We start from the raw sequence: 27,380 nt of genomic DNA, 5'->3' as shown, positions 1-27,380 counted from the left end.
TAGCATGTGACAACACATTGCCCAATATCACACAGCCAGGAAGGGTCAGGGACAGAATCCAGACCAAAGTCACTATGTTTTCTCTCTTGCCCCATGTCTCTGTAGATAACATTGGGAAAACTCTAATAATCACTCATGTAATTCAGCTTATCTGCTTAAATGAATTTTCCATGGTGATACCATGAGCTGAGTTCCAGTCCAATCTCTGTCACTCTAGACAAACAAGGTGACAGTGACAAGGAATGTTGGAATGTATTGTTATGAAAGAAACTACTCCTTATTTACTTGACTGAAACCAAGCTTTGTCAATCCTGGCCATAGAGTGTTGGAAAGAAAATATTCATCTGACATGCAGAATCTGGATAATCACATTAGAAAAGCAAAGAGGGAGGAACAAAACATGAGACAAAAATGAAACAACTTGCATTAGTTTCCTCGTTTTGCTAGGAACCAGCATCTTAGAAAACTTTACAACTGTAATTAACTATTATGTATTTTCTGGCTTTGAGACAGCATAAAAACATTTAAAAGGAAGAGAAAAGCCCATTGTAACGGTTTAGAAAGTAAAAAGTAAGTCATTTAATTTTTCTTTCATCTGATGTTAATTTATGCAGAAGCTAATAACATGTTTGTTGGCTCAGAGCTTCACGCTGTAGAGAGGATTTCTCTCCCAACCAGATTTTCCTGTGATCTCTGCCAGATAAATCCATCATCTCAAGGCTTATGACACTTTCGCCAGAAAAAGGCAATATGCTGATTAATTCGCATCCTATAGACACATTTAATTGCTATCTCTTGGAAAACCAGTGGTGTTAAATGCTCTAATCCTTCTCTGTTGCAAACAGAACAGCAAATTGGAAGAGAGAGTGAAGATGAAGTATGTATGCAAGTGCAGAGTCACATGGGAAAAGAAGAGTACTGTTGACAGTGGAGGGAGAAAAAAAACGTCAGGGAAGGAGAGTTTTCGTGGAAGAAGCACGGGCCATTTTTATATCCAACTAGCATATAATTAAATTGTTATGTCTTTTATAAATGAAAAATTTAATTCCACTCCTGCCAAATCACCTAGAGAACATAGACAATAGTGCGTGAAGAAATGCAGATTCTTCAGAAGTTGATGTTTTAAATGAAATTCACTGTGAATAAAATAAGTCCCATAATGACAGCTTAAAGGTCTAATTCATAAAAATGTTATTAAAGTACATTATTTATGCCTGCTTTTTGTGGACTTCTGCTCTTATTCATGACTCTCACAGTGTATGGCTGTAATCACAGGCAGAATGTGTAATAGAAGCATTAATTCAATCTGAACCAAGGCAAGAATACCGTATTGCCACAATAAAATCCCAGCTATATTCAAAGGGGAGAATTTACTGCACAAGAGCATTTTCTTAAAATAAAATAATGACTTCTGCCTTATGGCCTCAACAGCTACTTTCATTCTGAAGTTCAGTATAATATTGACTAATTGGCACAGAGTTTTTAAAAATTATTTATTCATCTATGTTATGAAACTTAGAGACTGGGTACTGTATTGTGATTTCATGGTAACTAAGGCATTGATATTTAGTATGGGCTTAAAAATATTTGCAAGTGGTCTATAATTTACTTAACCCCTCTTCTGATATCTGACATCAGATGGCAATGTTTAACAAATGCCTGTTCAATTGCCTGGCATATGCATTTATTTAGATGAGATGGAAAACATCCTGCTACATAAAATTTCTTCCAAGGAAGCTGAATATAATGATTTTTAAACCAAAAGTATTTTTATTTCGAATTTTAACGTGATTTCCATATTTTATATAGCTAAACATTTAGGAAAAGGAAAAGCAGAATTCAGTTGGTTTTACTTTTAACTTTGAAACTGTCAAACTTTGACTTCTTGACTTTATACTCCTTATTGGTTGAGCGGCAACAGTATAGTGTAGACATAATTAGACAAAGTGTGAATATATTTCTCTCTACAACACTAGATTTTCTCTAGGAGTTTTGAAAAGTCACTCTTTATAAATTATACTTTCAACACTAAAAGAAAGCGTTGTCTTTGATCTTGTAGGTAAAAAGCTCTAAACCTAAGGGGATGAATTAATTCCTGTTTTTAATAAGACACAGTCATTAGTAGACAACTTGTGCATTCATCTCGGAACTACACATTGAATTTCCTCAGCATAGTAACTCTTATAATAGTTCTGGGTAATGGAAACTTTTGAATACACCTGTATCTGAAATGACAGAAAAATGACAAATGGCAAAGATACAGATATTTCAAATATAGGGTAAATAACCCTATTAATCTAAGATAAAAAGCAGTCAATTGCCAACATTAAACCATACTTATCACTGTCTCAAATCTAAAAATCACTGAACACTCTAATCCAACAAGTATGTACTAGCACACAATTTTGTGATGTGAAATGAGTCTGCTTACCAGAAAAGTGTCCCGGGATGTCCAATTGTTACATGGTCATGGCTGAGCAGCACTTGAGGTTCTCTCTTTACCTGTCAGACAGAGACTTTCTCAGATTTTGGAAAGAGGGGTGTTCCATGAAGTTTAGAGACACCACACACTTCCACATGGCACCCAAACCTACTTGGAACTCTGAGTGCAAAGATTGTCTGAGAACTTTCCCTGATACAATCACTCAGAAAGGGCAGTGGAAGTTATGTCCCCAACACATTGCCAGACAAATGTCACCTAGCTGTAAATGCCTGTTGACAAAAGCCAGATTTGAAAATCATCTAAATCAAAATAGGTATTGTTAATGGCAAAATATATCATTCCTAACATGATTAAACCTATAAAAAGAAAGCAAAACAAAATAATTCTTGTAGCTTACCTGTAATATATTTCTGAAGAAATTATATTTTAATTTTATATGTCAATATCTTACTTAAGGCACTAAACCAAAACTGTTTGGCTCAGAAAGCTCAAACTCTCTTGTTCATGATTTGTAAACAACATTAGCAGCTTAAAGTGTTATGCATTTACTGTTAGGCTGGCACCACACAGAGAACTTGTTAAACATTATCTAGCTTTGAGGAAGGTACTGTTATTTTACAAATGAGGAAAATACTGCTTAGTGAGGTTCAATCACTTGTTGAAAATCACAAAGCTGTCCAGAGGCAGAATTGACTTAACAGTAATCCCTCTTTCCAATGTTGACTTTCCTTTTGTACTAAATTTTCCTAAAGGAAATATTTTACATTTCTTCTCTAGAAAAAGAAGGAGAGAAGAAAGCTGAGAAGAAAGTTATTTCTGAAACAAAAAAGAAAGGTAAAGATTTCAAAAAGCTGTCTAACTCATAAATTAATTAGTATCTATTTACATTGCTACTAATAAAGCTGTTTTTTTCCCTGGGAAATAAATTCACTTTATGATTTCATAGTCATAGTTATTAACAAACTCTTTTGAGCTTTGTAAATGTTCAAAATAGAGTTGAAATTGATTAAATTTTTAATAAGACAATGCAAAGCCTAAATACTTTTAAAAATTATTATTGTCTGATTATTCTTTCCTGTTTTAGAAACTGCTCAATGTTAATTCATTAATTTATTTGACTATATATGTTGATGTGAATATTATATTCAACTAATTCAGCTTAATAAAAATATCTATCATGGGGCAGAACATTTTATGCAATCCGAAGTAAATATTTGAAAAGTTTGAGTTTTGTTTTTTTTTCTTTCTTAGTTGGTTGTTTTCAAATAGTTCATCTGATGTCTCCAAGTGAGCTTCAGAGATTTCAAAGTTCCTGATATGCTTCCAGTGACTTAGTAGCTCAAGGGACATTCAATATGTTCCTTTTAGTATGTTTTAGAAAAATGATGGGATTCTACCATAATTAATAATAGCATATAATGCTTACACTTTTATGAAGTACTTCTTTCCTGTACCAACAATTTGTTCTTTCTTGGAGAAAAAAGCACACCTAAGCCATTTGTCTGTTAGGTAGGTGCTAGTTCACTCATACTTGACATGACTTATGGCTCTGATGTGGGACTCATTTTCACAAGACAAATTGGATGTCTTAATGACACTCGTGCATGTCCTGAAATATATGAAAATTAAATAGGCAGAGGTTTAGAATTTTCTTATTTTAACAGCAGAAAAAGAAGATGCCAAAAAGAAAAGTGAGAAGGACACTCCCATTGACCTGAAAAAGAAAGGTATTAAATTTATTTTGTTCCCTTGCATTATGTTTAAGATGTCTTTTTAACAAAAACAAAACAAAATCTTACTGTCAGGCTGGGGATGTAGCTCAGTGGTAGAGCACTTGCAAAGTGTGAGGCCCTGTGTTTAATCCCCAGTACCACCTTGCTGTAACTTGTACAAATTTGGATATGAATTCTTGAATCCAACCATGTGAAGACTTCGACAAGCAAAAGATTGAGCTAGCTAGACAAGGAAGAATTGTTCAAGACTATTAGAATCAGTGGGAGAGACTGGAACTCCCTCTGACTTAATTCTGCTGAAACAGAAAGTAGGAGTGTGTTAGAACTGAAACAGGGATCTTCAGCCATCCACATTTGCAAATAGGCTTTACTCCAAGAAAAAGTAAACTTCCTCTCTTCTATGTTTAGGAGAGAAACTGAGAGATGGCACGACCTTCTCTTCATGGTATTTATTATTTATGTTTGGTATCAAGGATTGAACCCAAGGATGCTTAATCATTGAACCACATCCCCAAGTCCTTCTTGTTTTTCACTTTGAGACACAGTCTCATTCAGTTGCTTAGGGCCTCCATAAATTGCTGAAGCTGGCTTTGAACTTGTGATCCTCATGCTTCAGCCTCCTGAATCTCGGGGATTACAGGAGTGAGCCACTGCATCCAGTTCCATGATTATCTTTCTAAGGCCTGGTTCTCAGATCTTTGAGAAGGGCACCCCTGTGTTGTAAAACTTAAAGAGGCTTTAAAAGATTCACATCACATAGGGGCCAAGAAAGAATTTACAACTCCAAGTTTTATAAGTAATTGCTCTGGAATAGTCAGGCACCTAAGGTCAGGAAAGGATAGTCAGGCACCTAAGGTCAGGAAAAAGCCTTTCTGAAGTCAGTCAAGCTGAGAGCCATCTTGGTTATGATATAATACAAAGACAAGAGCTGCACAGTACAGAGAGAGAGAGAGAGAGAGAGAGAGAGAGAGAGAGAGAGAGAGGATCAGTCTATCTATTTATTTCTATTTAGTATAGCTTTGCAAAGATAAGAAACCAAGAAAGAATAAGGCACGTCATTAGGAAATAGGATTATTTCAACTTTTAGGGTTTAGATTTTTACTTTACATTTAGTTTTGTTTTTATTCCGGCACAGACATGAATGTCAGCTTCTATTCATGTAATGCTTAAATCTACATGGAAAAAATTGTCATCTCAAGTAATATGGTTTGAAGATAAGTATTCACACCCCAAAATATTTCCTCCACTATGTCAGTGATGCTTGAAATTCTACTATTAGTGTCTTTCCATTCCTTTGAGTTATGAGGGAATTCTCTTTCATTACAATGCAAATCTCCTAGGGCCTGTGTGTATGGGGTAAAAAACTAATTCCTCTCAGGTATTAGCAACTTCAAGTAAATGAGATTTCCAAATCTTCTCCATATAGTGGTAAATGGAAAATGATGCCTTACAAAATGAGGCAGTAGGTAAGCTTACATAAGGGAGCAGTTGAAGGGAGCTTCAAGGTAGGACGTTGGCTAGGAAGAGCAAGAAGGCTGGGATGGCATCAGTGAAACCTTTATCTTTATGAAGGAGTAGTAATTTATGTGGCAAACAAGATGGTGATAAAATACACAGGATCCCAAATTAACTAACAATTATTCTTAGCAAGTAACAATCAGGAATGAGAGCATATTTCTGGTATACTATAACTGGGGTAAAAAATACATATAAAATACTAAGAATTGCATGATTATATGGCTTATAAAATGATGAGAGTGAAAGAGTCAGATATTCTGCCAGTGTAAGAGTTGATTGTCAATTACTTTGCACCCCAAATTATATTATGAAGAATACATCGATGTGGTTTATTGAATTGTTCAATACTTAATTTTACTTTAAACTTACTTTATTTTCCTGGTGACATATGTCTTAAGAATGGAAAAAACACAGTACTGACCATATGATGATACTAAGAAATTTGTTGCTTAGATCAATGGACTTGTGATGTTACATGTATGGGTGGTGAAGATAGATAAGGTGCTTCTTTCTGAGCCATCAGCTTTGTTAAAAAATTTGAAGAAGAAATTTTTGAGTTGTAACCCTCAAAGCTTTTGTCACATGTATGCAGAATCAGAAAGAAAAGTTGTTTTTACCAAATTAAATAATGTGTTTGTGTGTGTGTGTGTTTGTGTGTGTGTGTTTGTGTGTGTGTGTCTGTGTGTCTATGTATTTGATGTTTTGATTTGGTGTATCTTTTCTGGGGGATAGGCAAAACACATTAATATGTAATGAGTGATAGGAAAATCTGATACTTCCATGCAGCTGGAAACCTGTGCTGGTTGCCTGACCTTTATGTCAAAGTGAGGTTGTGCAGGAATAGCATCAGAACTGATTATGCCATCATCACTTCCTGTAAGGCCAGTGCTCAGCCAGTGAAGCACAGATCACAGTGGGCATATCTAGGGTGGCTGCTCAGCTAGAGGTACAGAACAAATTTGTCCATCTTGAAACCAGTTTTCTTTTTGTTAAGTTTGTCATTTTACCATTTGATTATATAAAATATCGTTGGTTCTTTAAATTTAATTTAGTTTCCTGATTGGAATATGAATGATTTAATAATTTCTGTTCAAGTTTTTAGTCCTCTAATACTCAAAATCGAGTGTGTTGATGTGTGTGCAAATGGATGTGTGTGTGTGTGTGTGTGTGAGAGAGAGAGAGAGAGAGAGAGAGAGAGGAAGATGGAGAGAAAGTTAATTAATATTGTTTTTTAACTCTAACGTTTCTTTTCAGAGTTTAATAATTCTCTGAATATATTTTCAGCTGATGGCAATGTGGATTAAAAATAACCAATCTTAAGCTTATTATGAAAGTAGTAAAAGTTTATACAGATAATGAGAGAAATGAGTGTAACAAGATCTTGAAGAGCTGGGGCACATATGTCATTTCTTCCTAAAATAGTAAAAGAAATATGGTAGAGCATATGATATCACTACTGTAACCATAAATAGTAGCAAATCTGTAAGGCAAAAGATAATCCTAAGAGTTTATTTAATATCTGAGTGTTATATTTTATTTGTTTCACTTTTATATAATTTATGTGATTATCTACTATATAGACTTGTTATACTATTATATTTTATTACAGTTAGAATATTAATTAGATGCAAAAGAAGCTAAAAATCAAATTCTATTGACTGATAAATACTCCTCTAATGCATGAAACTGGTAAATCATGCTTTGTTAATGATCTGTGTTAGTGAAAATTTGACTGAAGTTTTTATGCAAGATTGTTAGCTTCTTGATTAATAATAGTTGAAACCAAGTAATTGGGACATAGTGGTTACTTATAATAATCTCTTATTTAGTATATATTGGAAAGTATACATGTAAAAAATCTTGTCACTTTAAAACATTACATGAAACAAAAAAAAAAGAAAAATCACAAGGATATTTTTGCCACATTATAATGTATGTTTCCACCTGATGGGTTGCCATTAAAAAAATAAACAAAAAATTTAAAAACATCTCCCCATGTTAGTGTTGGACTTAGGTGTAAGACATATCAAACATTCTAGTTACTACAAAGAGAAGAGATTCTATACAGGGAATTAGGTACCTCCAAAATTGTAGGCAGGAAGGGATGAATCAAAATTAAGGAGATGATATTGAATCATAAAGTATAGGTCAGGAAACAATTTCATTCTAACAGTCACAAAGGCTGGTTGATGGAAATGTATAAGCAGACTTCAGCAACGACTAACATCTTCAATTGCCAAATCAGACATCTAGTTTGTCCAACCATTTCTGCAAGTCAGTTTCATGTATGTGCATTTAGTTGGTGGTAATTACTTTTGTTTCTTGGTGAGCACTAGCAGCAAGGGAGTCCACCAGATACAAAATTCTGGAATTCCAATTTGTCTAACCGCAAGATAGGTAGAATGGAAGTTGAAAGAAGCTACCTATACTATCTGCAATAATGATACCTTCAGAAGTGTCTGAGAGGATAAAATTCATTTGAGATAGTTTTTGAAGTCCTGGACTGTGGAGGAAATGAACATATCTTCATGCACTCCCCAAACCTGAAAAAGATGATTTGATAAAATACCATGATCAAATTTTTCAATTTAAATTGTTCACAAGACACATTTGAATGAAATTTATATTGCTCTTTACCCAAACTGTAGCTAAAAAAGCATAGGTATTTTTTTTCTCTTCACTGCACAAAATGATGTTTTTAAGAAACATTTTTCTAAGTGCTTGATGATGAGATTATAAGACTTGAAAAAGATTACCACATTGATTTGTCTTATATGAAATAATTATAATATACAAAAAATATATAGACCAGAAGAGAATCCAAATGGACTCCAAGATAATCTATTTCTCTCAAGTTGGCTATTTTTGAAATTCTAATTTATAAACATTTTAGAGTTGAATTTATTATCACTGTACATATTCAACTATTAATTATGAAAATAATTTTGACATAATAACTGTTACTAATGTTACAAAATGATATTTCATTATTATACTTTCCAGTAGTATTTTTTTTAGGAATTATCTGAACAGAAGTACAAATTATAAGAAGGAGCCTATAAGTACACATTGGTTTCTCTGAAATATGCTGTTAGAAAAGGACAAATTAATTAATTCATATACACATGCTTTCTTACAGGAAATATTTACTAAATGTCTTCTATATCCCATATATTCTAGCATGCACAGGTGGGTTAGCAGACATAAGAGGTACCCTAATGGGATTTACAGTTTGATGAGGGCAGCACACCATGAATAAGAAGGCAGAATACTATTAAGTACAGCTCAGACTAAGGGCAATGGAGGAAATAAATTTGGGATAATCATAAAAAATAATGGATGGGGTTGGAGAGCCATTAACATAGAAAAGGTTTTTAGATCAGTCCCCTCTGAGAGTCAACATTGATTTAGCACAAAAGTGGTGCTAGTGATTGAATCCAGGGCCTTGAACATGCGAAGCTTGTGCTGTATCACTGAGCTATACCCCCAGCCTGAGAGACAACAAGCTGATGTATTGGAAGGGTCCAGGCATCAATGTGTGCATCTTTACATGAAATGTGAATGTGATGTATGTGTGTGTACATGACGTGTATATTCATGGTTTGTATGAGGAGTCAGAATATACAGAACATCTGTAGAATCTTGGCTTTCATTCAAAATACAATAAAAATTCTTAGTCAAAGTGTTCAATATAGTAATCTGTATAAATCCTATTATTTCCCTGGGAATAGAGAGTTTACCCAAAAAGATCGTGTCAAAAGAAATAGAATAGAAACAGAATCAAGGCCTGGGCAACTCCCACATCTAGAGAGGAAGTAGTAAAGAGCAAAGTAAGAGAAATGAAAGGAATTGCCAGAGATATTAAGGGAAAAGAAAAGAGTACAGTTTTAGAAATTGTTGTTTTAAGAACAAATTTCTCAAATTTTGAATGCTATTTAGAAACTGTGAGAGGAGGACAAAAGAGACAAGGACAGTCAGTGGACAGAGGATGTGAAACCAGATTGAAATGGGAGGTACAACAATGGAGAAAAATGTGGAACATTTGGAAGGTGGGGTTGTGGTTGTATAAAGAATAAAGAGTCTTTTTTTGATTTGTGTAGTTTTACTTTGGAAGGCTAATCTAGAGTCTAATGGACATAAACAGAATATGAGAGATTGATGTTCAAAGGGCAGAGTATATAAGCAAATATCTAAGAGATAATTTAGAATATATTGTTTGATGAGCCCATGGGTGACATACAATATTTTTTTTTGTGTGTGTGTGTGTGAGATAATGTCACAGATGTTCCTATAATAAAAGTGTGTATGTTCAAGCTATGAAGAATACCATATACAGATTAATTTATACAGAGAGGTTTGCATTTTGCAAGATATGCGATTTAAGATTAGGTGGTCCTGTTCATAAAATTAAAACTCCAATAATAAGCACATTTTAATACAAAAATGTCAATTTTAGAAAAAGATATATAAAATTGTCCTTTGTGCTCACTGAGGTAAGTTTGTGAAACATATTTGAGCAACGCTTTTTAGGGCTCATTTATTCTGTAACAATATCTGACTAGAACTAATCATTAAATATCCATGCGTGAATGGAACAGGTGAGTTTACTCCAGCAGGAACTCATAAGGTTTGTGCTGTTTTAAGGGATATATGCATATATATTTCAATAGAATATTTTCAGTTACTGTGTGGGGCAAATAATATTAAATTCTGCAAGAACTATATTATCACTAATTTAGCTTTTGAATCCTTTTTTCTTTTTTTTTAAGCATTTTGTTCTAGTTGTTAGTGTTCAAAATACTTTGCATGGCAGATATCAGGTCCTATGATTTTTACATTTATATGTAAATAAAAGTAACTTCCTTGAAATATTTATATGTTCAGATACATTTTGGCTGAATAGATTGTCATATATTTCATGTGTTTGTGTTAAGTTTAAAGGAGCAGCCTTTTATTTCTTGACCTTTATTTGGGGTTTATGATTTTTACCCTACTTAATTTATTTTTTATGTTAGCTCAACTATATTGAAAATACCCACCTTACTAGAATTGACTTGAAGGGAAGAGAATATATTTTCAAATATTCTAATCATTAAAACCATGTGAGACAAGCTGGGCCTGGTTGCCCACACAGGTTATTTCAATGACTTGAAGCTAAGGTAGGAGAATCACAAGTTTCAGGCCATTCTCAGCAACTTAGCAAGACCCTGTCTCAAAATAAAAGCTAAAAAAGGACTGGGAATGTGAACCCGTTGTTAAATACCCCTGGGTTAGATTCTTGATACCAAAAACAAAACAAAAAAATAAAACCGTCAAAACTCATAAAGGTGAGATGTTCATATTAGAAATTACTTAGGCCTGGATAAAAAGGACTAGTATACAAGTGACTATTTTAAATATTTTAATGCTGATTTTGGAGAATTAGAGATACCCTTCTAGTGAAGAAAGAAACAAAATTAGCACCAAACTTGAGGATCTGTGAAGTACTTTCTTTTGTGAAGTACTTTCAACAAGGAATATTGAAATATATATGAGCAAAAATTAGTAAATATATAATGCATATATCTTTATTTGTATGCTTTGATTATATCAATAATTTAAGTATCACTTACATGTATAGTAAATTATTTTGAGTTCAACTTTCTAGGTAGAATGAGTTCTTTTCTGAAAATTGCAAGAACTAAAATAATATAAACTAACATCAAAATAAGTGACTTCCTGGAATGGTCATGAATTAAATTTTCATGGTCAGATTACATAGAACAGTATAGGGAATGTGATATCAGTTAGTTACATTATTTTTTTCTCAAATTGAATATGTGATCATGGCTCAGGAGACTGAGGCAGGAGGATGGCAAGTTCAAAGCCAGTCTCAGTAAAAGCTAAGCACTAAGCAACTCAGTGAGGCCCTGTCTCCAAATAAAATACAAAATAGGGCTGGGGACATGGCTCAGTGTCTGAGCAACCCTGAGTTCAATCCCCTTAGGCCCCATCTCCACTCCCACAAAAAAAAAAAGAAAGAAAGAAAGAAAGAAAGAAAGAAAATGTGAACAGATTTTGATCAGTTTGGGGGATAATGATGTGATCTGAATTTTCCTCATGTTCTAAGATATACATTAAAGAACATGGAAATGAAATATGTAAATTTTATTGTATTATATCTTAAAAGTCTATAAGATTTTTCATTTGATGAAAGTAAAGCTTAAAAACCATCAAAATGATACATCTTTCAATTCTAGTCTCTCTAGGGATACTAAAAGCAGATCTTTGAAACCTCCTTGCGATTCTGCCAATATGTACTCATATTATCAAGGCATTTTTAAGTGATAATAATAGCAGTTAAATGTGTTCTTTGTTTTTTCATTTGATCATTACAACTCTGTGAGGCAGGCATGATAATTGCCATTTTATACAGAGGGCAATGCAGCACTGGAACAGTTGAGCTATGTCCAGGATCACAGTCATAATGAAGTAAGTGCAGTAGGAGAGTCACCAAATGAAGCTTTGCTGGTTTTTTATTTGTTTGTTTTTTATTTTTGTGTTTTTTGCAAACTACAAGCAATTTTTACCCCAATTCTAGCTAATGATGGTGGTGGACTTCTTTAATTTCTTCTCTCCACTCTTCTCATATTCTGTTTCCTTAATTCCACTGAGGTGTTATTATAGACAGATGTACACATACAAGAAAGAAATCCAAGGTTATCCTATAGGGCTGATTCTTATTTTTTGTAGCAGTTCTGCTTTCCTTCACTCCTTCACTCAATAAATAGATAAGTCATAATATATGCTTAATATTTGAGATAGATCACTGTAAGAGATATATATCTACTTGTTGCTAAGGACCTTAGAGAATAGTCTAATAAAAAAATTATACTGTAATTGTATAAAAATTGTTTCTCTTTTCTGGTAGTTGGTGACTATAAGAAATTTAGAACAGGGATGCCACAGACTTATAGAAGAAGACATTTGACCAAGGCACATATGATGCTTATTTTTAAGCAATGAAGACGAGAACACATACAATTTTTATAGTGGTTTATAACTAAAGATGTTTTATTATTGTGAATGGTGAACTGTTTTTTAGTTTACTCATGTATAGTTCCAGAGTAAATTGGCTTCAGCTCAACATAGGAGTCACATTATCTCAGAATAAGTTTATCACTATTTTTAGACTCTGCTTTATTGTTCTGGATTCATATGATTGCAAATTAGTTATAGGTGCTGTCCCACCTCCCTTATTGTTCATGTCCTATGGAAAAAAATAGTAGATTCATTTACTGAGAGCTCAGAGAACCTAGACTGAGGCTCACTGGTTGATGCAGTGTTCCTGACCTAACCTTAGACTGAAAGGATAATCTGATGTTTGAGTTTAGGTCACTCGTCCTATCCTGAATAATTACATGAACTTTGTCCAAATTATCTTTGCTGAAATTGGGTCAAGGAGTGATTACATTAGGGTGTTAAAATTACAATTAAACATAGAAATTATGACATTGGAACACATATGTATTATCAGGTAGTTATTTCCATATAGGGGGAATATGGAAGACTTCATTTCAAAAATAGAATACAATAAAGGAAGACTTTTGATACTTCTATCTGTTGATATAATACTTAAATATTTTAGAAAAGAAACTTTGCATGGGATAATGTAGTGTGACACACAAAAGCAGATAAAATTCTAGGTTTCTGAAATTAATATTATATATATGTGTGTGTGTATATATATATATATATATATATATATATATATATATATATATATATATATATAAAATGTGTGAAATTCATTCATTGTACCCTGCAGTATTAGAAACCCACCAGGATAATAGCCTTTAATTTTAGTAGAGATATTTTGAAATAAACCAGATGGTATTCAGAAAAGAGTAATTCAGAATTGTGGATATTTAATCTGGAAATAAGAAAACAGAATATCAAAGCCACATTCATAACCTTGACAAACTCTCTCCTATTTAGATGTAGTCTACTCATGGTTATTCCTTAAAAATAGGACACTATGGCAGAAGTTATAAGACAATATGGGATGCTCAAGGTGATATTGAGCATCTTTAATCAATGAAGTATAGAGTTTGAAGTGTGCAAACAGAGTGGCCATCTCAGGCTTGTAGAGGTCAAACTTGCCTGAAGAAAGATGGTGTTAAACTCAGGGAGGCTCAACAGATTATCTTTTTTTTTTTTTCAGAATGAATGTGGATAAATGAAACCCATATCTGGATTATTTAACATTTGAATGAATGTTTATATTATTATGATCTTAAATTTGGCTGTGTTCATTTGAAGACTAATAATTTAAGAAACAAAAGTGTGGTCAAAAGCCAGTTCTAGGAAGTGAGGTCATGGTAAATGTGCACTGTATATAACCTGAATTCACACAGTCTCTCCTGTCTATTCCAGCATAAAACACTACTCTGAATCTAATCAGAGCATGTCTTATTGATGTCTACATAAACCAAGGACACTTTGAAATAAAATGTATTACATATTTGGAATAATGATCAATTGTCCTTAAGGCAAATGAATGTTTTAAGACATTTCAAGAAGAAAATCCCAATGACAATAAGCTTAGGGTAGGAGGGAAAGTTTACTTACAATGCAAAAGACAGGGGAAAATGCTTCAGATAACCAAAGTTTCTAGACAGGAAAATAATTGCAATTACATTTTTAGGAAGTTTATTATAAGTAATCGAGGAAGGCTTGGAGGAACACATATAATACTTCTGAAATTAAAAGCACTCTTGTTTTTGTCTAAGAAATAGCTTCTGACAGTAATAAAATATAGCCATTATGTTAGTCAGTACCCATATCCTGTTAGCAATATTAATCTTAGAATATGAAATTAAAACTATGATCAGGTGAAGATACTAATGCTAAAACACAACAGAAAGAGCTCATGTTGAGGCGGGCAAATATTGAAGTTATACAAATCAGAGGAAAGAGGAAATCAATATCCATGGCACTGAACATGTAAAACAGATCTATCAATAGAATATTATGAATTACTTTGACCCTCTCCCATGTGAAAATGTGTATTTTACCAGTGTTCCTAAGAATTGGCACTATTAGTTAATTGTCTCACTATTTCCCATGTGCAGCAATATTCACGTGGGTATTTCGGAGGGCTGAGTGAATCTTTTGAGTTGTCTTGTGATTCCATTACCCTTTAGAAATAGAATCCTAATAGTTCACTCTCCCCTTTCTGAGACTATTGCTTCCAAACTGTTTCCTTTTTGTTTTACCTTTCATCACCTTTTTATCCTTCTTCTTCTTTCCTTAGAAAATAAAAGTTAAAAGCTCCCGTGAGTTCTGTCTTATCCACGGATGTATTTCATCTTTGTATTTGTGTTCTCTTTTTTCTTTCTTCTTTTTCTGAATACAGCACCATGCAACAGTAACAAAGTTTATAATTATATGCAATCCTCATCTGCTTGCTCAGGAGTATCACTCCAGTAATGCTCTCCTTTGCAAATTCATTTTGACTTCTATTGGTCATTCCCATCAGTGAATGTCCTGCTGTTGACAGCATATCTTTCTTAGGTGACTGTGCCATTTCTCAGATCCCCCTTAGAATGAAGCTTTTCTTAAGAGTTGTCTCCATGCTCCTTCCCATCTCTCTGTGTCCACCAAACTTGGGTTTCCATCCCCACCACTATTGTCACTTCTCCACATTCCCAAGCCCAAATGAGAATTCCTCATTCTCAAGATTATTTGACAGCCATTGCTTATCTCCCCACTCAGCTTTTTTGACAATACTCTTTCATTTTAGCCTTTCTTTCTTTCTTTTTTTTTTAGGGTGGGGGTACCAAGGATTGAACTCAGGGGCACTCTGCCACTAAGCCACATCCCCAGCCCTATTTTGTTTTATTTAGAGTCAGGGTCTAGCTGAATTGCTTAGTACCTTGCTTCTGCTGAGGCTGGCTTTGAACTCATGATCTTACTACCTCAGCCTCCTGAGCCACTGTGATTCATAGGCATGTACTACCATGCCTGGCTCCTTTTAGCCTTTATGGTCACGTTTTCTTGATCTTTTTTCCCCCTGGTTTCCTTCCTCTCTTTCTGGGGCCTAAAATTGGAGGCACTGTAGGGCTCTATTCTATATTCACTATTTTTAGTGACCTCATATAGTCTCATGGTCCTAAAATCATCTGATACCAACTCCTAAATGTTTATTTCCATTTCTGAACTCCACACTCAAATATTCACCTATTCACCATCTTTATTTAAATACCTATTACACATCCCAAAGTTAATGTGTCTTAAAAGCCCTTCACATCACACACACACACACACACACACACACACACCTGAATGTGTCACCTATACTCAGCTCTTTACCTCTTATCAGTAAATTATCACAACTTTTTTCGATTTTACTGAGTCTTAAATCTCTCCAGTTACTTTCAACTTCTTTACATCCTCTCTTTAATCCGTTAATATCTTGTCACCTTTACCTTTGAAATATGTTTGGTAGCTGACTCTTTTTCTCTATCATCTCTTGACTCCAAAAGCAAGGTCATTCTCAACAATAATGAAAATTTCAATAGCTGTAAATGTGACACAGTTTATTTCTTGTTCACTTTAGAAGCTGTTTAGGCTCTCAGACTCCTGGAATCTCCACCTCCATCCTATTCTGTCTTTATGGAGACATCCCATCTCTTCCAGACAAGGATATAAAATGCTATTGGTGAACTGATGACTGCAGATAAAGTCACAGTTGCATTTGTCATACAACAAGGCCATTAACTGAGGTTCTAATCACACATTCCTGCCATATCTAATCATTTGTTATTTGAACAAATTGCTTCCATTTCTAATAGAGCTGATGGTTTCAGCATTTGGATTTCACAAGTATGTGCAAATTTTAATTTGCTTTTTCAACTGAGGTTTAGCTTCACTAAAATCTTATCAAAATGACAAGTATAATCAATGTGTGAAGTCTCTAGCAAGTCATTTTGCAAAACCACAGACAGAAAGATAATTAATCTATGAGTTATTTTTTTTAGTTTTTAGAGAATCTGTTATATATATGTGTGTGTGTGTATATATATATATATATATATATATATATATATATATATATATATAGCACGTGGAGAAAAAAAGCCATGACATTATCAAATGGTCTTTATGAAAGGATTTAGACTTGGTATGAATGTCAGCTTGGGAGAAGTAGGGCAGAATAACCAATTAGTAACAGGAAAGGAAAGCTACACAGGAAGGAATCGAAGATAACAGGTAGAAAAGTGTTTATTCTTTGATGCATTGGTAATACTTGGCAGAAAGTTTCCCTGTATCCATTGAATTTAGGTAGGTAGGACATGTAAATATCACAAATTTAAAACTCATTTTCTTGCCTAATGAAACACTAATGTCTAATGAACCAGCAAAAATTATCAGTGCACAGTTAAATTTTTTCCTTCTGGGACATCCATTTTCTTCTCATCCTGCTTGTTTGATGGATGGCTCTTCCCCTAAACTCCAACCATGTGGCTCAAATGGAGTTGAAATTATCATCTCTGCTCCATCTGCCACTCTCTGGACTAGTGTGGGTTCATGACCCAATTGGGCCAGAGTCCTGCCCTGTGGAATCTTTAAAAAGACAAAAGGAAGATGGCATCTTCCCTTAGATGGTGAAATTGGGTCAATCTAGGAAAAGCCACTTGTCATATTACACCCTGTTGTGACAGTCAATATTGAAAATTATGATGACACATAGACAAATAGGGGACAGAAAATTCCCCAACCAACCAACTACCCAAACAAACAAACAAACAAAAAACAAAGAAAAAAAAAAAAGGTGCAGTTTTAAAGAAACTTCAAGCCTAAGATGTTGGTAAGTCTGGATACTGCCCTCACTGTGACCTTGTGCCACTATATGTGACATGATTTTATGTATTCCTCTGTCTTAGTTTTCTTTTGGATTTTATCATTTCTAATTTAAACATTCATTTCTCAAATATATACTAAGGATTATATGTTTGATAGATCTCTACTAGCTGAACAATTTCATATAAGAGGAAAATTTTCATAGATGCTTTGTTGTTTGGTAGCCTGCTTTAGAGAGTGAACAAACACATAGTTATTTCATCAAATTTAGGAAAATACATTTGTCAATGCAGCACGTGCTTTTCAGAAAAATTATGTTAACATAATTTTATTTTAAAAAATTATAGCTAAAAGCAAGGATCAATCTCATTCACCTTGTTTTATAAGCACAATAGAAACCAAAATCCAAATGACTGCCTTAATTTTGTTCTGAGTTTAGACTTGCCTTTCTTTTGACTTTTAATGGGAAAAGATGGCATTTTGTAAAGTATAAAATTAACAATATGTTTATCTCCCCAAACTATTAATAAACTCAGTGAAACAACCCAAGACAAATTAGACATAACATCTCATACTGCTATTACACTTAGTAGCTTTGCTAGTAATTATAGTTAGAACTATCCATTGTGTTGCATGGTAATTCATAATTTATTTCTATTGCTACAAGACCCAAGTTCATCTGCTTGCCACAAAACAGGCCCATGAAGACAAGGAATTGAGGCTTGAGAGATAAGTTTATTAAAAATGTTGACTAAAAAAAAGATAAAGGGCTATTATCATAGGTCCACCTGGCCAAGAAGTAGATTTTGGAATAGTTTATGCAGGTGTGTGATGAGTACTGGCAGACAGATGGGTACCTTCTCACAGTCCGTAAAGGTTCTGGGTTTGTGGCCAGATGATACACATTTGATCTTAAATGCCTAGTCACAATATGTTTTCCAGTTATTTGAATCTTAAGGCAAAGAGTGATTATTTTTGCTTACTGATTAATTCACCAATGTGCAGTTCCGGACATATTACACAATGGCCAGGTTAGAGGTGTTAGCTTCCCAGAGAAGATACACAAGGGCCAAGTGAAGTTAAATATGAATTACTTAATGCTCAGCTTCACTGTGAACCTTTCTGCTATTTTCTTCAAACAACCGTTTGAAAGCATATAACTTCTCTATTATATTCTATGTTTACTGTAGATCTAGGAGGTTTTAAAAGACATGATCATTGTCATTTTTGAGATAGACAAAGGATATATAGACAGGCTTTTAATCTAGAATTTAACCTTAGGTAATAAGTACTGAATACATCAAATACTTCTTTTTTAGGACTAAGTCTGTTTACATAAAATTCCACATATTTATTCTTTTATTTTGTCCTAAATTACTTCTTGTGTAAATTGTGAGTGATAAGAATCTCATCTAATTAAAAAAAAAAAAAAACATGTGGAACACTGCCAGACACAATGGCACACACCTGTAATCCCAGAAATTCAGGACATTGAGGCAAGAGGATCACAAGTTTAAGGTCAGACTGAACAACTCAGCAACAGCCTGTCTCAAGATAAAAAATAAAAAGCACTAGGGATATAGCTCAGAGGTAAACCACCCTTGGGTTCAATCCCCAATACAAAAACTAAAAAAAAAAAAAAAAAAGAAAAGAAGAAGAAAAAGAAAGTAAGTAAGAAAGAAAGAAATTTGGAATGCTCATTATTTTGTGGGGAAAGTTTAGATCTTTGATTTTTGGTGAATTCAGTTCAAATTAGTTTACATAAAAATGTCTAACAGATATATGAGAGAATGCTCAATATCATGTCTCAGGGAAATGCAAATCAAAACCACAATGAGATACTACTTCATCCCAGTAAGAACAACTATTTTCAAAAAGTCAAAAAATTAAAAAAAAAATTCCGGTGAGGATGTGGATAAAGAGTAATTCTTGTGCACAGTTTGTGTGAATGTAAATTGGTACAGCAATTACAGAGAAAAATGTGGTGGTTCCCCAAAAAAGCTAAAAAGAGAACCTTCATACAAGCCAGCAATCCTACTACTGGGTAAATACTCAAAGGAAATGAAATACAGATGTCAAAAAGACTCTAATGTTCATGTTTTTTGCAGCACTATTCACAATAGCCAGGTATGGCATCACTGTAAATGGCCATCAACGAAGAAAGGATAAAGAAAATATGTCACATATGAGCAATGGAATATTATTCAACTATTAAAAGCATGCAATCCTGTTATTTACAACAACATGCATGGGCTTGGAGAACATTATGTCAAGGAAAATAAGCTGGACATAGAAAGACAAGGATTGCAAACACACACAACTTCACTCATAAGTGGAATCTAAAAACGATGAACTCATAGAGATTAAGAGTTGAATAATGGCTACGAGGGACTTGGGAATAAGGAAAAGGAGGTAGGAAGAGGTTGGACAACAGGTACAATGTTATTGTTTGATATGAGAAATAAGTTCTGGTGTTCTTTGGCAGAGTACTGTGAATATAATGAACAATAATGCATTATATATCTCAAAATCATTAAAAGAGAGGCATTTGAATGGACTCATCATAAAGAAATGATAAAAGTTTAAGATAATGACTATGCTAATAGCACTCAGTTGATCATTACCCAATGTAAACATGAATCAAAACATCATATCATGTTTTATAAATATGTAAAATATTATACTAAACATTTTTTTTAATTTAAAAAGTAATCTATTATTTTTCTGGAAGTTTGACCAGAGGAATTTTAGATTCATAGTTATTAAGGGTATTCTCATAGTTCTCTCTCTTGATCTCTTTTCCCATCTCTTATTAGCATTCCTTCTTAGCTAGAGTCTTAGGTAAACTCTCAATAGCTTTTAGTAAGATTCCTTTGATAAGTCTCAGGCTTACCAAGTTGCTAAACACTGAATCCTAAGAAGTAATAGGCCACTCTAAATTCCTAGAGAATATTCTTATTAACTTGGGTTCCATGCAAGGTGTGTGTGTAGAATTGAGTAATGCGTTTACTCCTGGGGCTAGTTCCCCTGAGAAAAGCAAAATAGATTTATTTTTATTGGAAAAAGAGTGGAGAAAAGTCCAGGTAAGATATGAGAAGACAAGCCTGGAGGCAGTGGAAAATAACTTTGGAAAGCCAGCATCTGCTGGGAAAGGTAGCTGATGTGGCAAGCATTGAGGGCACATCTGGGTAATTACACTTTGTCTGGCAGATAACAGGGAACCACTGAAGGAGTAAAGGCAAGGACCGACATGATCATATGTGTCTATCTGGGGCAAGAGAACAAGAGGAAAATTATTTTAATAAATATTCGGAATACAAATCTATTGAAACTGTGCTGATCAGAGGTAAGGAGGGACTGATCCAATATGTTGCTGAGGGAGCAGATAGCTGTGTAAAACATTAGAGAGACAGTTAACACAGTATATGGTAACTGAGGTTCAGAGGGCCTCATATCCATATGTTACATACACATATCTGTATTTATTTAAATATATTTTTAGCCAAAAAAATCTCTTTAGAGAATTTAGACATATCTATGGTTACTTCACTTTTAACTAGAAGACAGTTGCTAATAAAATTACATAAAAGAACCAGAGGGAATAACTAGTTGATGTTGTTAAACAATATTTTGGGAAACTCACAGAATATTTCCTTTTTTTTTTTCATTTAGCAAGAATTAAAAATATTTTCATTATTTTTTAGTGTGATTTCTTTGTAAATCAGATTGTTCCTACACTAGAAAAAGGAAATTTAAGTGAAACCATTCTGTGTTACTCTACGCTGTGTATCTAGCACCTATCAGAATGCCAAGATAAAGCAGATGCTAAATACATTCACTGAATAAATACAGGGAGCATCTTCCATCAAAGAAAATGTATTTTCAGCTTTATTTCCTTTGGAAAAGATTTGACTCAAGTCTGTGAAGTTTCCACATTCACTTTGTTTTTCTCCATTTATTCTTGCTCACTATGATCATGGAGAGGAAAAACTAAATACTGTATTCCCAGTGTCCTCTGCTGTATGTGGAGTCTTAATTAGCTTTTCAAACACATTGCAGATAAAACCTATTAATCCTCTGACCTTCACTGAATTCAAAAGTTTTTGTGTTAATTGTTTTGAGAGAATAATAGACAGTTTTGCTGTTAAAAAAGAGTTGCTGCATTCTTTTCAGAAAAAAAAAATAACAGTAGAACCAGGAAAACACTTGAAATTCAGATTATATTGGAGCTGCCATATTTTGCCCTTATTATATGACAGGCAAATTACTTCTGAAGTTCATGGACATGATTTACTTGCTTACAAATATAAAATTAGCCTTTAAAAATCGTTTCTATCCAAAGGTAGCAAACATAGTATTTAGGTCACTGGAAATAATTGTGATTTTTTATTTGCTAAAGCCACAAATGAAAAAGAACCTGAACTTTATGGTCCACCTATTATATTCCATGTGCTTTGCTGGTATTATCTCTGTAAAACTTCAAGATTCCCCTTTTCAATAAAGCCTGACCATTCAGGTGCACATTCATTCCTATTTATGACATGTCAGTCACTCAGTTGTGTATTGAAGATACATTCATGAAAATTATTACTTATATTTCATAAAAGAGCTTATAGATTACATATTCATTTCTTTCTAAGAGGCAAAACACCTACTGCTCACTCAGGGAGGAAATAGGACTTGAATTCTGACCAGGTCAAAGCTTTAGTAATCATCAGTAACTGGGAGGCAGAGGGTGCTTCAGGATAACCCAAGGGCAAAGTCACATTACTCATCAGTTTGCACTGCTTTTACTGGTATAATTAGAAATCACAATTCTTTCTTATTCTCATAGATATTTAGTGTGGATACTTCCAATATATCTAGGCTGCTTTTTGAATCATGCATCTCTAGATATTCAGATTTGTTAAGAATCAAAATTTATCTCCCTGTCAGAGATTATGCATGATTCAGGTGACCCGAACCTTAAGTGATTCTCTGGAGCCAGTTAAGTAAACTACTCATCAAAAGCCTAAAGGAAGTAGCCATGAGCAGTGAAACCCAATATTCCCCTGGGAAAGGTCAAGCTGCACATTGGTTCTAATGCTGCGACTGGCTACACAACATTGAGCAAGGCTCTTGTCCTTCCAGGCTTCTGCCTTTTCTTTATAAACCAAGGGTTGGAAAAGTTGGTGGCTTTCTTTGGGGGTTTGTTCTTGGTCATGGTGGATGAAGTATCTTGCTAAAGGAGGTTTTGTCAAACTATATGAAATTCTGATGTTCCTGTAGATTCTTCATGTACAGTAGAGGTGAGTAAGAGATGCCTCTTCTCTTTGATCATCCCTTCTTTTAGAGTGGCAATGTTTGTGCTGGAGTATGTTCTATGTCCTCCTCATTGCTTATGTTGGAGCAGGAAAAAAGAAAGATTGAAAACTTGGGCAGATGATTCTTAATTTCTCTAAATCTAAACATTCAAAAATATGATTGGATTTAGCAACTTCTTGATTAAATAGCTTTTCTGCCTGCTTCTTACTTTAACTGTGTTTGCATGCGTGCACGCACGCGCTTGCACACACACACACACACACAATGTGTGGAACAACAGCTGAAGACTATTTGATGATGTGAGCACAAACTGATTTTTTTTTTAGCCTCTTTCCTACTGAGTTGCTGGAAGACAATAGTATGAACATCCACACTTCACTGCCAGCTGGCTTGTATTCCTAAACCAGGGAAATAACTGTCACACTTACCCTACCTATTTTGACAAGCTGCCTCTGGTCTAAATTATTACAACATGTACTTATTAGTGTCTAAATCCCACTTCCACTTGTGCATTATACCTACCCAGTCCTAGATGAGTAATTTTATTTGTGAGAGCCAAATATGCAAAATGTGAAATTAGCTCTTTACAAAAATAGCCACTGTTACAGTGTGATTTAAGGGCTGAAATGGTTCAGATCATCATCCCTGGTGCCTTTGATTAACAAAGGCAGCCAGGAGGGGTTATAGGTCTCAGAGGCAGAATATAGCTGTTGCTCTGTTGGAAGAAAAGTGCTCCTCTCACTACTTGGTCTCTATCCATAGGGCAAATACTGTGATAGGAGAACCCAGAGAGAAGGGATATGCCATTGGCAGCTTGGCATTGAAGGCGTTAGGGCAGTTTCCCCCTCCTTTTTCTGCCCCTTCCCAGCTGTCTTTTTGCATAGTTGAATACAAGTGCTTTGCCTTTGACATTGTGCATTTAAATGCCAGCCTGTGCAATTTACAGTACAAAAGGGCAAAGATACTTAGGGGAATAAGAAAAAAAAATCTCTCTTTTCATTGGTTGACCTTTTTGATTCTGCTTTATATAGACATTACAAGAGCCCCTATGACCACATTTCCGATCTTCAAAACAATGCTGAAAATAACCCCTCATACAAAGTTATTTATAACCATGCTCCCAGACTTTATGTATTAGAATATAAAGAATAATTTGCATTCATGGGCCTGAACATTGAAAGTCATTCCTATCTCAGTTAGCTGAAAGTTAAATAAAATTGCATTCTGTGATTTTGTTGATAAGGGTCAGGAAAAAAAAATCTGAAGGAATATGTGAACATAAAATAATTCATATGTAGGAGTTTAGGTCAAAAATACTTAAATATGAAAAATATATTTAACAAGCTCAATGTAGATTTAGATTAATTTAGAACACTTCAAAATTTCAAGATGTTGTAACACAATAGTCTTATGAAACAGTTATAAAAGAAAATGAAAAACAGAATGATGGTAGTGATATGCAAATCTGCATTCTCAATTAATGATTTATTGACATAAATTTAATGATTCTTTCATTCTCTCTAAAAAGTCTTTTCATTGTTTTTGTTTAGATCTGAAATATTCCCTAAGGAACCATGTATTGAAAGCTCAGTTTCTAGTGAAGCAATGTTCAGAGGTTTAAATTTGGGGAAGTAATTGAGTCCTGAGATCTCTGACCTCCTCTGTGGATTAACCCATTGATGAATTAATAATTTGGTAACATTATTGGGAGGTGGTGGAACTATAGGAAGTGACACCAATTTGTAGTGAGTGGATCACTGGGAGCATGTCCTAGAAAGCATATCTTGTCCTGGCTTCCTCCTTGCTCTCTTTCTTTTCTACTTGGCTGTCATGAGAAAAGCAGCTCTGTTTTTCCATACCCACCTGCCTTGATGCTCTGCCTCAACTGAGGCCGAAAACAATGGAACCAGTTGATCGTGAACTGACACCTCAAAAACCATGAGCCAATATAAATCTTGTCTACTTTTAAGTTATTTTTTGTTAGGTATTTTGGTCACAGTGAAAAAAAGCTGATTAACACATTCATTAATTCTTTTGTTCTCTTATTGAGTCCTGCCATGAGAGAGCTATCTTCCAGATGCTAAGGAATAATTATGGTAAGATAAATTTCTCACATCTATACAATGTCATTGGCTATTGAAGGAAACAGACGACAAAGGGTATGCAATGTAACATCTGGGAGTGACAGATGCTAGGAAGAATTATGAGGGTGAATGGATGGAGAATAAGGAAAGTACTGTTTCCCAGCAGGGTGGCTTGGGGACCAATTTCTGAGGAAATGCTACTGGAGCAGAGACTTTAATGAAGGGAGAAAGCTATGCATCCATTGGTGGAAATAGTTCCATACAAAGGAAATGCAAGGACCCTCAGAATTCAAATTCCCTAAAGATCAAGGGAATGTAAGAGGAACAGTGGAATTATATGGCTTGAGCAAGGAGGGACTTGTAAGAGTTTAGGTTACAGTTTAGATTAAGGGTTTCAGCCAATGAGAGAGATGCTTTCAAAGGGCCTAAATGCTGATTATTTTATGAAATTACCAAAATAAAAACTTAAAAGTAATAATAAAAATATGCCTTATGTGCTCTGTTGACTAAAAGAGTTGTTTGATTTGCCTTTTGTTCTATCCCTTTACCTCTAGCTAAACTGTAGTCACTCAATTTTGTACACTGAATTAGTCTCTTAAAAAAGGAAAAGCCTAGTGCCACCTGGTGACCAAATTTGTGAACTCCATCAGAGTATATGCAAAAACAATAGCATTTAGGCTTAATGGTAATGAAGCTTTCAGTAACATACTGCTGGGTAAATCTCTCTATTTAGTACATTTAAAATTATAACGAACTTAAAGGCTCTACTAAAATGTGGACTGATGCTGTTGTGTGCTTTGAGCAATCTCTTAGTTTAATCTAATAAAATAGCTATTTTTCTCTATATATGCAATGACTTTCAAAGAGTAGATAATAAATAAACACATATTCATTTGAGATGAATCTAATATATATTCATCACTGAGGTGCCACCTGCCTTCGTTAAATATACAACTAGGATCCTCTTGAATCCAGAAGCATACCACACCGTATTCTATTTATTGTAGTAGTTGTGTGATCATTTACTTAGCACACTGAATTATTTTATATAGTGTTTATTTAATGAATGTAAATTGATTTACATGTTACAAATAAATGTGGTTTAACATGACATTGTTCAAGGGCTACAGATTCAGACTACCTGTCTTTGAAACTTGGCTCAGTTACCTACCAGCTGTATGGATGAGTCTTGTTTTACTCATCAGGAGATACTAGTAGTTCTAACTTTATAATGGTGATGTGAAGATTAACTGAGAATATAAGTAAGATGCCCAACACAGTACCTGATATGTTACAAGTAGTCAATACATGATAATATTTTCATCATTATTATGTATTTTGTATATGCTGCTTAAGAAATGGAAAGTCAAATCATGTCTCATGAAAAAAGATATAAAAATAAGTAGCTTATGAAGATATTTTAGTCTGATCACTTAATAAGCATTTAATTGAATTTATTATTGGAGTAAATTCTCTCCTCCATTATCCAACAAATATTTATAAGACTAAAATGTATTGAAGACTACATGTGTGTTTAATAATTGTTTCCAGAGCCTAGAGAGGCACATGGCAGAGTTAAGATGATCAAAGTATTCTTACTGAATGAATCCATTAGAAAGGACTACTAAATTAAAAGCTATCTAGTTTTTTTTTTTTTTTATCCATGTAACTATTTTAAAACTGGAACTTGATACAAATTAAATAGTGTTTGTGTGTAGATGTACGAAAAGCTGGAATAGTATTTAGATTATATTATTTCATTTTTACCTAGGAAAATGATGTCAATAACAATGTTACTCTACCCATTTTTTTAGTAATAATTGCAAAACTCCAGCATTACTAATTGTGAGAAGTCATTAAAGAGAAAAATTTGGGTTCAAATATTATGCAAATTGCCACGTTATATGTAGTGGCTTTTCCCCCTCTCATGTAATGTGCTCTTGAATATTTAGCTCTTGAAATAGCAATTCCATTTTCCTATTTTCAAATTTTTGGTTGGGACCACTTTATTATATCACATGTATACTTCCCTGCTTCTTATTCTGGCATAACTCTCTCCTACAACACACAGACTCAAGGATTTCATTTTCTCTAACTTAAAAGAAAAGCTGGTATTTGCATATATACATTTACTACACATCCAGTGAACTCAAGGATGCTGTCAGCTCCTAATAGTCCAATATTTAAAAGTCCTCTCTTAAAGAATTTCAGAATATTTGGAAAACATGAAAATTCCTTTTTACTGACATATTTCTATCATCTGTGCAGTGAATTCTTCTTAAACAAAGGTAATACTTATTCTGTGTCTTAATGATATTTCTGTGGTCTCCAGAATTTTTAAAACTCTGAATAAAAGGGATATTGCTACCATAAGAGTAACCTTGATCAATATTTCAGGAAGTATTATTAAAGGATTATTTGTTGGGACTTAGAGAAATACTAATCATAAAGGCC

At 34.0% G+C, this 27,380-nt stretch overlaps 1 protein-coding gene and 1 long non-coding RNA gene across 10 annotated transcripts in view; one reads left to right on the top strand and one right to left on the bottom strand.

Annotated features, from left to right (window-relative positions):
* The window catches only part of LOC131425036 (uncharacterized), a 37,887-nt gene extending 35,264 nt beyond the window's left edge, over positions 1-2,623 (bottom strand). The window contains exon 1 of one of the 2 annotated variants that reach the window (XR_009228841.1): positions 2,432-2,623. This is a non-coding gene — a long non-coding RNA (uncharacterized LOC131425036). The remainder of the gene's footprint in view (positions 1-2,431) is intronic. The other variant, XR_009228840.1, reaches the window with a different exon arrangement.
* Positions 1-27,380, top strand: part of Trdn (triadin) — a 260,113-nt gene that overhangs the window by 55,389 nt on the left and 177,344 nt on the right. For 6 of the 8 annotated variants that reach the window (XM_058586269.1, XM_058586273.1, XM_058586270.1 and 3 more), the window contains exons 6-7: positions 3,221-3,277; positions 4,108-4,170. In XM_058586269.1, the coding sequence (XP_058442252.1) occupies positions 3,221-3,277; positions 4,108-4,170 (120 nt within the window). The remainder of the gene's footprint in view (positions 1-3,220; positions 3,278-4,107; positions 4,171-27,380) is intronic. The other 2 variants (XM_058586271.1, XM_046467030.2) reach the window with 1 other exon arrangement.

The sequence above is a fragment of the Marmota monax genome, unplaced genomic scaffold, assembly GCF_021218885.2.
Source record: "Marmota monax isolate L192 unplaced genomic scaffold, Marmota_monax_Labrador192_F-V1.1 WCK01_AAM20220418_F8-fsc00140, whole genome shotgun sequence".
NCBI lineage: Eukaryota > Metazoa > Chordata > Mammalia > Rodentia > Sciuridae > Marmota > Marmota monax.
The sequence above is the reverse complement of the archived record's forward strand: the minus strand, read 5'-3'. Positions and strand labels throughout refer to the sequence as shown.